Source organism: Brachyhypopomus gauderio, chromosome 15, assembly GCF_052324685.1.
Source record: "Brachyhypopomus gauderio isolate BG-103 chromosome 15, BGAUD_0.2, whole genome shotgun sequence".
NCBI lineage: Eukaryota > Metazoa > Chordata > Actinopteri > Gymnotiformes > Hypopomidae > Brachyhypopomus > Brachyhypopomus gauderio.
In genome coordinates this window covers 21081963-21096955 of record NC_135225.1, presented here as the reverse complement: position 1 = coordinate 21096955, position 14993 = coordinate 21081963, and the positions used below count along the sequence as shown (strand labels likewise).

At 42.4% G+C, this 14993-nt stretch overlaps 1 protein-coding gene across 18 annotated transcripts in view; it reads right to left on the bottom strand.

The window, feature by feature from the left end:
* Nucleotides 1–570: 570 nt before the first annotated feature.
* dst (dystonin) overlaps nucleotides 571–14993 on the bottom strand; it is a 115172-nt gene continuing 100749 nt past the window's right edge. For 9 of the 18 annotated variants that reach the window (XM_076974201.1, XM_076974210.1, XM_076974203.1 and 6 more), the window contains 17 exons: nucleotides 14753–14912; nucleotides 13680–13874; nucleotides 11099–11227; nucleotides 10446–10589; nucleotides 9970–10158; nucleotides 9726–9855; nucleotides 9362–9525; nucleotides 9102–9264; nucleotides 8499–8653; nucleotides 8307–8381; nucleotides 7507–7524; nucleotides 4940–5057; nucleotides 4386–4493; nucleotides 3455–3645; nucleotides 2875–2985; nucleotides 1812–1935; nucleotides 571–1672 (listed from right to left, as the gene is read on the bottom strand). In XM_076974201.1, coding sequence (XP_076830316.1) covers nucleotides 1416–1672; nucleotides 1812–1935; nucleotides 2875–2985; nucleotides 3455–3645; nucleotides 4386–4493; nucleotides 4940–5057; nucleotides 7507–7524; nucleotides 8307–8381; nucleotides 8499–8653; nucleotides 9102–9264; nucleotides 9362–9525; nucleotides 9726–9855; nucleotides 9970–10158; nucleotides 10446–10589; nucleotides 11099–11227; nucleotides 13680–13874; nucleotides 14753–14912 — 2431 coding nt within the window. In that variant the 3' untranslated portion in view covers nucleotides 571–1415. The remainder of the gene's footprint in view (nucleotides 1673–1811; nucleotides 1936–2874; nucleotides 2986–3454; nucleotides 3646–4385; nucleotides 4494–4939; nucleotides 5058–7506; nucleotides 7525–8306; nucleotides 8382–8498; nucleotides 8654–9101; nucleotides 9265–9361; nucleotides 9526–9725; nucleotides 9856–9969; nucleotides 10159–10445; nucleotides 10590–11098; nucleotides 11228–13679; nucleotides 13875–14752; nucleotides 14913–14993) is intronic. The other 9 variants (XM_076974214.1, XM_076974219.1, XM_076974207.1 and 6 more) reach the window with 4 other exon arrangements.

Below are 14993 nucleotides of genomic sequence, written 5' to 3'. Positions count from 1 at the left end.
CCCACTGAAGCTTCCATGCTATGAGTCATGGTAAAAACTATAGTAGGCTCATATCCACCTCTATTTTATTAGATTAGTGCACTTTATAGATGCACCTATGGTCATGGCATATTTTACTCAAAACATGGTCTCAAAATTGTGCTCCTTCACTGGCTAAAGCTACAAACACTGCATGTGTCTTATTGCTAGAGAAACATCTGGGAAGATCACGGTTGGGCTTATTTTACCGTGTGGTTTTAAGAGTATGTGACGTCATAGGTTATAGTACCTGAATTCAACTGCGCCCTCTTTCATCACGCGCACATTACACTTTGCCTGTTTCACTCAAATGAAACTTAATCTGGTGCCCATTTGGCATGTTTCATTCCTCCATAGAGCCTAGAAGGTCCCATACACCAGAATGCTGAAACTCATTTTCTTTCTTCTCTTAATCCATCCAGTAAACACTTTATTTACCACTTAAGCCTGAAACACACCAGCCTTCATCTGCATCTGACTTGATGCGTTCTTGTTGTGGATGCTTCACAGACATCTTAAATATGCTGAACAGATGATGACAGATGAAGTCTGTTGGATTTTATATGCCGACATAGCTTTCTGCAAGCAGATTTATTACAAAAATGTTGTGTGTAGTCCATTGTCACTCAGGCAGAACCATACAGTACAGACATGAATGCACTTCAGAATATATACTACTCAGAACCATGGAGGGTTCTTGTCAAGGATAAATGGTGCACAATGATCATAGTTGAAGAACTTAAATGTTACTTGCAAATGCAGCGGGTGGATTATAATGGACAGTTGACCGAAGGTCACGGTAGTGTTATAGGAGCTGTTGTTGCGGTTACAGTTGGAAGAATCGTGTTGCCCTTTCAAATGCATTATCAGCAGCACATCATTGCACTTTAAATAGATGAATAAATAGTCTGTGGTGAGCCGGCAGGTTACAGTGGCGTATCATTGCTCGCAAGCATCTTGAGGAGATTACAGTACATTCAGCTTCTCTATCAGCTCAGCCAATCAGTATTGAAAACTGTTAGTTTACTTCACCATATACAGTCTTTCTGTCCCAATGGTGCTAACCTCTCTAGGCCCAGCAGTGATACAATAATACTCTGACGCAACAATATTCACAGAAAAAGAAATTACAGGATAAGTACACAAAACCATGACATTCCACTCACACTCAAACATCAATCCCGCATCTCACCCCCACAATTCTCCACAGAATAATTTACATCTTGCTATACTGTTTTGTTTTTAAATAATGATGTTTCAAAGTCTTTAATGTCTGTGGGCGTCCAGTGGGTGTCCAGTCTAGTGTCTGTGGGCGTCCAGTCTAGTGTGTGTGTGTTCCAGCACAGTGCTGAGGACGTCTGTGTTGGTCCTCCCGGTTCCCAAGGCCAGGCTGCTCTCTATCTCTTGGTGGTCTTGGCCAGTTTGCTGGTGGGCGTGCTCCTCCTCTGCGGGGTGGGGATTTTGGAGGGCTTGCCCCCAGGCTGCCGGGAGGCGGCTCGGGGCGTCGGCCTCCCTGAGTCTGTTACCACCTCTGACATGTCTGAGCAGACGGACTGGATGTCGGAGATGTCGAAGTCGGAGGCGTCGCTTCCACGGCGACTGCTACCACGGCTACCCGCTTTGCTGCCAGGCCTGCTGGGAATCTTACTAGAGCCTGAGGGGAGAACATTCCAGAACAGTTCAGTATGAAGTCACTTTAATATCTTATATCCTAGAGATCCAATTTAAATGTTAGCATCGTGTAGTCAATATTCTAGAGGTATAACTACCAAACAGAGGACTGGCTAACTCACCAGTGGCCTGTGCTCTAGCTTTCAGAACAGCAGCGTTTATCAGAGTCCCATCTTCTCCAGACTGGAACCCTTTTCCTGACAAATAGCCAGGCAGACGCAGCTTGCTGCCTTGGATAGGTGTACTCTGTCAAAGCCAAAAGAACCCAGTCAGAACCCACTCGGATCCGGGTCAGATCCCAGCCAGAAACCAGTTAGAACCCAGTCAGAACCCAGTCAGAACCCACTCAGATCCGAGTCAGATCCCAGCCAGAAACCAGTTAGAACCCAGTCAGAACCCAGTCCCAACCTACTCAGAACTTATTTTAAAGGTTTGTCTGTCACCAAAACCACGAAGCAGCTATTTGGAAGGAAGCAGCACAGACCGTCACGTACGATTATGATGTGAGCTCATTTTGAACAGACTTTCCTAATCCTGTCAAATGTATCCTGCATGCACCACTTGGTTAATCACATTATGGTTGGAGCTTCAATTCTGAGACCACCTACATATGTCTATTCAAATGAGAAGAAATTATAATTATAGGAACTCGGAAAAAAATAACGTAAGTGACAGAAATGGCATTATACAGCAGTAACTGATCATTACATGGCCACAGGCAATTGAAACTGAAAAGTAGTGTACTGTTTCATTGAACAGTACGTTAGAAGCTATGTTAGGGAATATTTTTGGACATAGAAAGCCCTCAGTTATTATACAGGAAACACAATAATTTAGTGGTTCAAAAATTCATAATAGAAGAGAGGCACGTCTTGAAGGAGTTAGGCCTACAGAAAAAAAGCCCATTGTGCTGTTAGTAGTGTCATGTATGACAGGAAAACAGGAAAAGATGTTAACATGTTAACATGCCACACAAAACCACTGGTAAGAAGAAAATACAACAGTAGCAGCTGTTGATCGCCAATTCCGATCTACTTAATAAACCACACATCATGCATCACGGCAAACCCCAGACTGCATATCCCCCAAAGCATTAACCCCAGGGAGACAGCAGGAAACTGGGGGTGAATTAGTGAAGGTCATTATTTCAGGTTTGGTGTTGTCAGTACCGTTACTTCACTGTACCTCACTGGATGACCCTGGGCTCTCAAAGGAGTCAGATGATTTTAGAGGAGAAGCTGGTTTGCTGTTTGTCAACCAGGGTTTATCATAATTGCGGGTTAAATGTTGGGGAGTCTGTGAGGAAGAATGGTAGGCTGAATACATAAATACACAAGGGAAGGGACCACACCATCTTCTCAAAATGCTACATATCATTTATTTGTGGGGAATATACTCATTGAACTATGAGTTCATACTCATGGAACTATGAGTTCATACTCATGAACTATGAGTTCATACTCATGGAAATATGAGTTTGTTATTAGAACATGGTTTTAGCTTTGGAGGCAAAGCATGTTGATGAACTTGGTTCCTAACAATGTGTAAATTGAGGCAATTACGCAAATGTGAAAGTTTTTGTAACATTTTTAAAAAGTCCAGAACCCTTTGTTGTAAAATATGGACAAAACATGGGAACAGAGATATCATTTACAATGGGCTAATGTATGGCATGGATGGGGGGGTGGGGGGGAGCTCAAGACAAATCCCCAAACTAAGATCACATTACACTTTCAGCTAATAGCTAAATAAATGTTTGCTTTACCTTGGGTGTAGCACTGGAGGCCAGGTTGGGTTGTGCAGGACAGCTGTGGCTGGAGTTCGACCTGTTCGGGGAGGCGCCCCTCGACGACGGCCTTGACCTTCGACCTCGGTAGCGGAAGCTGGCCATCACCTGAGTGGTGCCTTCTGGGAGGATGAACTTCTCACGCAGCTCTATGTTGGTTCTCCCTTTAGCTGAGGAGAGAGTGCACACTCAGAGAGGTGGAGCCGTCAGGTCACACACTGTTGGGTGTGGAGGGTGGAGGGCGTGGGGAGGGTGATTAGACAAAATTGAGGTCCATTTCATAAATGGCCAAAATAGTGTCTGCATTGGAAGGCAATGAACTCTGTGAAATGAGTGTCACTCATTTGGTGAGTCTGGTGAGCATGAGCATGTGACATGCATTTTCACACCACTGAGGTATAATGGCAAAATAATCCACCCCTAAAAAACATAAAAGAAAACTGAAAAAAAAAACTACGTTATAATAGAGCAATAAAGAAATAGAGCCCTATTAATGTATGATATAATGAACATGGGCATTTTTCTAATGCTCAGGATGGACCCATCTACTAGAGAACGATTAAAACAGCCTATTAGCAAACATTCTCAGGTTAATGTCTCAGAAAATCTAAATCTGTTTGGGTAACCAACCAAAACTGCACACAAACAGAACATCGAACCCCATTTGGAGCGAAGTGAGACAGCTGAACAGGCTGCACCACCACGGCCAAACCCACAGTGAGCGGAGGAAGAGTGTAGGAAGAGCGGAGGAAGAGCAGCGCACGAGCTCGAAAGCCAAAAACCAGAAACATGGTGCGATGAACAGCTGCATGCAGGAGATGTCTTGGTGAGCGATGTTAATGAGAAAACCACCACGCTGTCTGGCCGGCACGCACACAACACGCACGCTCACGCGGGGATGCACACATACCACTGGGATGGAGGAAGGAGAGTAAGTGTGAGAGTTGCCAACCTATAGGAGACTGAGTAATTGACGAGTTTGATTCCGAGCGCAACATTTTACTCCCGTGGTGATGAACTAGAAGAAACGATAGTTGGGCTTTTAGCGTGGTGAAGACGGTGGGCACATTCAGCAAGAAAACAGTAGAGACAGCAGAATACAGACAGAGGAGCTTCAGAAAGAACATGACTGCAAGCTTTCAGAACATTACACGCAGCCCACCACAAGGCAGAGGCAGGAGATCCAGCCACCACACTTTAAAATGCTTTATAATCAGTTGTTTAAACTTTACAATTAGCACTATCTTGGTATCTTCATTGCTTTTCAACAAAACTAATGCATAATCAACATTCCATAACATAAATATCTGACAAAGAAAGAAGGAAAGAAAAATGTGACTTGCAAAGAATATCAGGCATGCACAAAAACATTTACTGCAACTTGCACTGAGCCTATAACAGATAGTTTGCTGCCATTATAAGAGGAAGCTGTGAGCAAAATGAACTGAAGTGCACGTGCGTTACCTCTACACGGGTCATTCTTCACCAGAAACTCGTCCAGCGCCATCCAGCCGCCTCCCACTCGCACCATGACGGTACTGCGCAGGATACGCACCAGTCTGAGCTGCTGGGAGTCTCCGAACTGGGGCGAGGAGCAGGGGGTGATGAGTCAGAGCAGAGTCACCGGATTCATACCAACACATCACTGAGAAAGACCCACAGCAGGGTAACCGCGCAAACTGGCGGGCCACGCTGACATTTGCTGAAGATGCCTCTTAAGATGGCATTTGTCCACGCATATGCTAGTTACTAAGCAGTGATGACGTAAAACATGCGTGGCCTTATGAATCAGATTAAGTGGTCACGTTTGGTTCCATAAGCTCTTGCTTGGACTCAAATGCCCGGTTTACGCTCGTTTCCCAGCTGTGTGGATCAGCTTTTCTGATCAAGACATGACATCAGTTTCATTCCATAGGACATACAAATGAATGGTCAATCCAACTGGTTTACCCCCTGTTTTATGTGCAGGTGTCATTAATTTGGGAGTGGGATTGTTCACAGTAGCCCAATTTGTTTTGCCAGAAGTCTTTTGCAGGTTTGTAGTATAGATTAGTTCACTGATATGGTTTTACCACTAGAGGGCACTGAAGTGTTGTTGGTCCTCTTTGGCAGAACTACATCAGAAACTATAGGAGCCGTTTTTGGCACCAAAATAGAAGGGAGCTGGATAGAACTCTGAATCAATTCTCTGTGAGCTTAACGACTCAGACAGAGACAAAAACAGAAGTTCAACAAACCAGTTTGCCAGTTGGATATATCCATGGTGTAGCTGATTTCACAACACACAAAATATTATGGCCTCATGCTTTCTGTTTAAAAAGAAATGAAATAGAGGGTAAACCAAAATAAATCTGTCCACAAACCAACAATACATACAAAGGTTGCACTGTAGAGCTACAAAACCACCATATCCATATGTGTGTGTGTGTCAACACTGATGCAGAATCAATGTAGCTAGACTCCAATGACAATAGGAACAATATGGAAAGATGTACACCACTCTCTAACACTCGACATGACCAACACACTGATGAACCTCTTGCTGTCTCTCTCTCCACTGTCTGCTCTCTCTATGTGATAACCAAAATGATTTAATGTCACGGGTGAAGTGAGGGGAGATGATGATTTCTGAAGCATGATCTGGTAAGAAATAGTAAAAAGAAGTCACAACAAACGGCTTGAAAAATGACCATTTACCAGGATACAGCTTTCCAAAACAGCAACGTGCAGTTGAGGGTTTAGATTTTGATAGTCCCTGTTTGTTATACTCTCATCGGCGATTAAGGGGTCATGTAAGCAGTGAACCAGACCAAACTGTCGAAAGAATTGTTTCAGTTGATGTGGAACAGCAAAAACTGAACAGACTGGTGTACATGACAACAACAACAAAAAAAAAAGCTTAGCACAAGCAAAGGAAAAATGAGTTTTGCATGAAATCCCCAATAAAAGTCCCAAAAAACATTTCACCGGCTATGACTTAACACATTGTTCCAGAACATGACCTTGAGAAAGCATGTAGCCCATGATTTCATGTGATTTATGCTGTATAAAAACAAAATAACAATAACAACAAAAAGCGCAAAGCAATGAGAGGCATTCCCAAACATGGGCTGATTTTAGATTTTAAAGTACTTTGTTGAAAGGAAAAACCTCAAGCCTCAGTTATTATTTCAGTACAGGTTAAAGTTCCTTAGAGCTGAAAGTGAAATTATTCCAAAGCCATTAGGGAAGGCAGCAAAAGACAAGCATACATCTGTTATCTTCCAAAGCACCAGAAAAGTCGAACACATATCAGAATAAAAATAAACACTGAGAGGAGGAAGGGGAAAGGGCTGTTAGACCTGTAATGTAACTCAAAAGCAGATATGCACAAAAAACTGAAATGCCAAAATTTCCTTAAAAGGTCATTCAATTTTTCTTCATAAAATGGGTGCTTACACAGTGGAGCGTTCCCACTTCATTCTGACCTGTATTTAAAATAGTTTTGCCTACTAACTCATGGTAGCATTAAACTGATATGAATAATTAACATAAAAGGAGGTCAGTGCTCTCCACTAATGATCCTTAATAGAATGAAAAGTCTCTTTTCTCTTGGCTGAGCCTGGGCTGCTGGTCTGAGTCAGGGATCTAGTTCCTGGTTATTAAAACACATATTGCCTTCATGTTGGATAAATACAGACAAAATAGCCAAACATTATAAGACAGAGGAGAACAGGGGACAAGCTCTTAGTGGGAACTTCCCACTCTAGGGCTCTCTCTCTCTCTCTCTCTCTCTCTCTCAGTCTCTGGCTCTCTATCTCATCACTCCACCTACACAACTAGCTGTCTCCCAAAAGAAGAATCCAAATATAAATATAAATACAGGTGCTTTTGGAGTTTCTCATTATCACAGAAAAATACATTCTTAATATAAAGTATGCCTATCCGCTTCTGAGTTTAAGATTTACTTGGAGATCTGGAAACGTGGTAACACTGAAAGGAAATAAGTGAACACCAAAAGAGACAATAATATTAAAAAGCACGACATGTACCTGATTTCCAAGGTAGAACTGAACGGCAGAAAAAGAATAAAAGACAAACATTAGAAAACAGTGTTGTATAAAATTATTAAGCAGTGACTTTAGATTTTTGCTCAAGAGAGCATTTGTTAATATACCAACAATATGAAATACAGGACTATACAACCTGTATTAGGACACAGGTAGTTTTTGCTCCACTAACTTTAAACTCAATATCTTTAATTCCATCGTTATATGGACTGGTATTTTGTTAGTTCGACAAATCAATGTATTGGACAAAAATGAGCAAAGGCAAAATGGATTCTGACAGTCCCCTAGCGTTGCATTGGACACATTACAATGCCATGAAGTCATTCTGTTTGGCAACAAATAAAGTGGGGTGTCTCGGGATGTAGTTCCACACAGGCCAGCGGAACGCTGCCATTTCCATACTTCCATACTTCTATACTTCCATACTTCCATACTTCCATACTTCTATACTTCTATACTTCTATACTTCCATACTTCCATACTTCCATACTTCTATACTTCTATAATTCCATACTTCCATACTTCCATACTTCCATACTTCTATACTTCTATACTTCTATACTTCCATACTTCCATACTTCTATACTTCCATACTTCCATACTTCTATACTTCTATACTTCTGCATTGTCGTTGTCCGCTGACACATTTTTGTCAAATATGTGCTAGATATGTGCTTTAGGGCTTCATATTTGCTTTGGCTTCAGTAACGCTTTCTGCAACAGTATTCATACATGAAAGCAATAGGACTCACAAAGGAATGGTAATTAGGGCACTTTCTTACCCGGTATTTGTTGGCACCGATTTGCTCCACCTGGAATCGTTTAGGACACTTGCACTTTGCCACTTGGCGAGTCACCTATAGAAATGTCAGTTCATTACAACACGTGAAAAATTGCAAGTATAATGATCAACAACATACTAGATCACTTAATCACAGAATCACAGCTCTTTTGGCAGCTGACACACAGCGTACCTCATCTTCAATCTTGTCAGCGTCTGTGAGGGGTTTGTAGGCGTCTTTGTTGGGGTGCAAAGCGGCCACAAACTCATAGTAGTCAATGTAGCCGTCGCCATCACGATCAAAAATGTCTGCGACAGCACTCATCTCCAGTCGACTGGTGGGGAACTCTGCAAGAAGCAGAAGAAGTGATCGGATCAGAAGACGTGATCGGATCAGAAGACGTGATCGGATCAGAAGACGTGATCGGATCAGAAGAAGTGATTGGAGTAGAAGAAGTGATCGGATCAGAAGACGTGATCGGATCAGAAGACGTGATCGGAGCAGAAGACGTGATCGGAGCAGAAGAAGTGATTGGTTTTAGGCAGGTTTCCCATACAGGAATAAATAGAACTATAATTTATTTTGCTACTAATAAATAAAAGCTAATAGTCAATGAGTATCTCTATTCAAATGGTGAAACTAGCACTATTTAATCATTTTAACAGTTAGCTTTTGCTTGGTAGCCTTATACCAATGTGTAGTTGTTGGCCTTGTTTTAAGAACACTTTTTTGGGATTGACTGGTTTAGGTATTAGATTTAATAGCCTAAAAACAAGTCAGTGACATGTTCCTCACTTGAAGAAAGGATGCCTTCAATGAACTCTTGTCTGGTGACCTTGCCATCCTGGTCCTTATCGATACGGCGGAAGAAGTCCATGACTCGCGATTTCTTGTGGTTCATCCATCGCATGTAGCGCTTTCTCCACACATCAAAGTCAAAGTTTGCAAACTCTTTCAGCTGAGAAAGACATTGGAGAAATGGAGAGGGTTGGTTGTCATTAACAACACGTTTAGTCTTTGTGGTGTTCGTCATGAAGCTGCTAGGTTTAACGTACCTCCTCCAGCCTGTCAAGAGCATCATTAAGTTTTCTTCTCCTGTCCAGGGCCAGAAGCCACACCTGTTGCCACTTACTGACCAGCAGGTTGACTCTGGGGTTCTTGGTCTCCAGCTGAGCCTGGGCTGGTGGAGGATACATGGCCTGAGTTGGGGATCTCTTTCCTGATTAAAACACGTACAGCACAACCCATTAGCATCTGACTGTATTTGGAAGACATTACACTGCTTCAGCATTTGGTTTTACTGGGAAAGACAGCTCTCTGTGCCTAGTATTTATGAAAATATACGTGCATATTTTACTCTTGCTGAATATTAAATGTGTTTATGTGACTTATGTTAAGGTTTCGATGTCAAAAGCATACGGCCTGCTTTTCCTTTGTCCAGCACAGGAATCTGAGACTGAACTGGTGGATCTGCAGTCGCCTTTCTTTTGTGGGTCTTAGTAACTTTATCCACGTCCGGCTGTTTCCTGGTCATCTCCTCCATGAAGTTCTGAGACACATAATCAAAGTTAAAGCTTCCTCCGAAAAAGAAATGACCAGCTTACCAAAGAAGATGGAATGGATAATCAACAGCATGAAGCACCATTCTAGATGTGAGCGTTACCTGATGCTCTGCAATGAGCTCTTTGACATTCTCTATCTCCTGTGGAAGAACGTCCTTGTCCTTCTCCGTCAGTGTGGTCTCAGCCCACTGCAGCCAACTTAGTAGATTCTCCAGCAGCTCCTGAATGGCTAGGAACTCAGTCAGAGCGGTAGACAGCCTCTGCTGATGTTGGCGTGCCCACGCCGTGACCTGATCCATAGCAAATACACGAACAACGGACACATGAGAATTATGATTGAGTGCGTACTTACAGTGAGATAGCTCAGCATTACACAGAGCACCATTAGAGGAAGCCCCACTAATCTTGTCCATTTGAGGACCTGACTGAACATGTGATTGGTGCCAACCTAAAAATCTCAAAGCTCAAAGAGTCATCATTATTCAAAGTTTAAATCACCACTTGGCATATATAGTAAATGCACTTCAGGAATAATCTCGTGCTGTAAAAGAACTGAGATCAACCACAGGTGTCTGACCTCCTCGAAGCGTGCTTTAATGATTGTATTCCAGTGCTTGATGGTGGTGATGGAGTCCGGATGGCAGATGGCTAAGATTGCTTCACCCAAACTGATGGCTTTACCCAGCGCCACCCTCTTCTCCTCCAGCCTCTTCATGAACTCCTGCTCATACCACAGAACCCCTCGTTAGCCAAACACCAGTACCAGGCACAACAACGACAATTTACACTTCAAGACTGTGTCGACAATGTCTGATGAGAAGTATATGGATTTGAACAAACCATTACTGGTTTAAATATGAGATCATGCTGAACGGATATGCAATATTAGAGCCTGTGTCCTGATTTGGCCAGCGATAGATCATAAAGCCAGAGAGACTGCGTATGGTTTGTGTTACTCTATTGGCAGACTTAATGTGCAAGCACAAAGCACATCAGAATGAGCTGGCCTGAAGATCTCAAAGCTTCACTACAAGAGGAGATAATGATAAAAGAATGGTAGTGTGGCTGATTATAGCCACACACGTTTGAGCCACTCATTACACAGGCACAGATTTGCATCCATTGTGCTTAGAGTTTTAGATTTTGTTTCAAGATGGCAACTCTGACATGACAAATTGTGTGTGACTTGTATGCTGGTGTGGCCGCATGGAAAAACTTGGGAAAACTTGCTTTGTGCTGTTCGATGAAGTTTCGGAGGGCTTCCTCATCATCTGTTAGAGCACCATGGAAACGGAGGCTCTGTTCTGCTTCAGCCAGCCACTCCAGCAGAATGTGAACAGTGGAGTGGAACTCTTCAGCCTGAGAAACATAGAGGACACACACAATAACCATCTACAATAACACTGGAATAACCACCCACAATAACACTGGAATAACCACCCACAATAACCATCTACAATAACACTGGAATAACCACCCACAATAACACTGGAATAACCACCCACAATAACACTGGAATAACCATCTACAATAACACTGGAATAACCACCCACAATAACCATCTACAATAACACTGGAATAACCACCCACAATAACACTGAAATAACCACCCACAATAACACTGGAATAACCACCCACAATAACCATCTACAATAACACTGGAATAACCACCCACAATAACACTGGAATAACCATCTACAATAACACTGGAATAACCACCCACAATAACCATCTACAATAACACTGGAATAACCACCCACAATAACCACCTACAATAACACTGGAATAACCACCTACAATAACACTGGAATAACCACCCACAATAACACTGGAATAACCATCTACAATAACACTGGAATAACCACCCACAATAACACTGGAATAACCACCCACAATAACACTGGAATAACCACCCACAATAACACTGGAATAACCACCCACAATAACCATCTACAATAACACTGGAATAACCACCCACAATAACACTGGAATAACCACCCACAATAACACTGGAATAACCACCCACAATAACCATCTACAATAACACTGGAATAACCACCCACAATAACACTGGAATAACCACCCACAATAACCACCCACAATAACACTGGAATAACCACCCACAATAACCACCCACAATAACACTGTAATAACCACACACAATAACCATCTACAATAACACTGTAATAACCACCCACAATAACCACCCACAATAACACTGTAATAACCACACACAATAACCACCCACAATAACACTGTAATAACCACACACAATAACCACCCACAATAACACTGTAATAACCACACACAATAACCATCTACAATAACACTGGAATAACCACCCACAATAACACTGTAATAATCATACACAATAACCATCTACAATAACACTGGAATAACCACCCACAATAACCATCTACAATAACACTGTAATAACCACCCACAATAACCACCCACAATAACACTGGAATAACCACCCACAATAACCATCTACAATAACACTGGAATAACCACCCACAATAACACTGGAATAACCACCCACAATAACACTGGAATAACCACCCACAATAACACTGTAATAACCACCCACAATAACCATCTACAATAACACTGGAATAACCACCCACAATAACCACCTACAATAACACTGGAATAACCACCCACAATAACACTGTAATAACCACCCACAATAACACTGGAATAACCACCCACAATAACCACCTACAATAACACTGGAATAACCACCCACAATAACCACCTACAATAACACTGGAATAACCACCCACAATAACACTGGAATAACCACCCACAATAACACTGGAATAACCACCCACAATAACACTGGAATAACCACCCACAATAACCACCTACAATAACACTGGAATAACCACCCACAATAACCACCTACAATAACACTGGAATAACCACCCACAATAACACTGGAATAACCACCCACAACAACCATCTACAATAACACTGGAATAACCACCCACAATAACACTGGAATAACCACCCACAATAACCATCTACAATAACACTGTAATAACCACCCACAATAACCACCTACAATAACACTGGAATAACCACCCACAATAACCACCCACAATAACACTGGAATAACCACCCACAATAACCACCCACAATAACCACCTACAATAACACTGGAATAACCACCCACAATAACACTGGAATAACCACCCACAATAACCACCTACAATAACACTGGAATAACCACCCACAATAACCACCTACAATAACACTGGAATAACCACCTACAATAACACTGGAATAACCACCCACAATAACACTGGAATAACCACCCACAATAACCACCCACAATAACACTGGAATAACCACCCACAATAACCACCTACAATAACACTGGAATAACCACCCACAATAACACTGGAATAACCACCCACAATAACACTGGAATAACCACCCACAATAACACTGGAATAACCACCCACAATAACCATCTATAATAATTGTAGATGGTTATTCCAGTGTTATTGTAGATGGTTATTGTTAACCACCCACAATAACCATCCCGCAGTAACATTGGAATAAGATACAAATTGTCAGCTTGGAAGTATAAAATTCAAACCAACAAAATGTAGCTTTGAGATTCCCTGTGTCATTTAATTTAGATCTCAGAAATGTTTGTAAAATTCTCTGAAGTTATTTATTACAGATCCCATAGCCAAGATATTAACTTGTTTGTGTAACGCTTGACATAACCATAGGGTTTAAGGTGACTGACTACCATGAGCCTTTGCGCCTTGGCTGTTTGTAGTAGGGTGTGATGTACCTGGCAAAGGGCCTGCTCCAACCGTGTCTGCTTGGACACGGAGAGGGCACACACGGTCTCCCAGCGTGTGCTCAGCTCCTGCATCTGAACTTTAACCCAGGAGGAGTCGTCATGGCTGTTCTCAATAAGGTCTCTGGCTGAACGCTTCAGGGCCTGCACTGAGCCTGTCCTCTTACCTAACTCCTTCTGAAACACCTGTCATACACACACACACACACACACACACACCCAACATGATCAAATCCTGAAGATAATGCAGTCATTTTAATGATTATAGTAAAATATGAAAATGTTTGTGGATCGTAAAACTACGTTTTATAGCTGCTTCACTGATAATCCACATAAGGCACGTCAGTCTCTTCTACCATCACTTCTGCTGTAATTACGGTTTATGAGAACAGAAGAAGGTTTAATAATGTGTGACATACCACAGCACTGACCAGGTTATCAGATCAAGTCATCTGAGCTTAAACCCTTCCAAGAAAAAGGATGGTGATCAAAAGAAAACCACACTAACAGGACCGGACAAGCCTGAAATCACTGGAGAATCCACGTTCTGAGGCTAAAGTCTCGGCTTTGAGGGGTTAAACCCCACTGTTGCCATCAGAGAGGCCGAACACAGCTGGTGTAGAGGGGATGGGTGTAGGCACGAAGATGAGCTTGTGTTTGTGACTAAGTTCCGCTGCTTCCTTAATTGGAAGGTGCAGGGAAAGTGCAGGTTTTTTCCACATTACACACACGGAGGGGAGGAGAGAAAGTGTCATTATTGTACCATTGTTATATTTCACTGAAGCCAAAGGCTATAAGAACAGAACCTTAGAAGGCCTCAAACAGAACCACCGGACACACAGGGCGGGAATGAGGAGAGTGCCCTGGGGGACTCTCCTGCTGGGAAACACATGCTGACACTATAAATAGTAATCCCTGTTTAAACAGTTATTCAATTTAATCCAGTATCTGGCATGCTAAAGAAAGCTTTCAGGTTTACACTCAAGAATAGACCTCAATGCGACCTATTGACAAACTGCCTAGGATGAACAAATGTTACCAAAATAAGGACAGGCGATCAGTACCTTATGGCTGTCGATGAGATTGAGCACCAGGTCTATATCTCCGTGCACGGGCTGATCCTCGGCCAGTTGAGGTTCAACTTTATAGAGCCAGTCGATCAGAGCCTGCAGCGCATCTGTGAACTGGCCAGAGAACAGCAGAGCTTCTTCCAGCTTGTTCTGCCTGGGAGTGAAACCCACACGTCCATGATAATAGGAAACAGGAAATTATTTTGTCTGAACATGAATATCATAGGGACTGGAC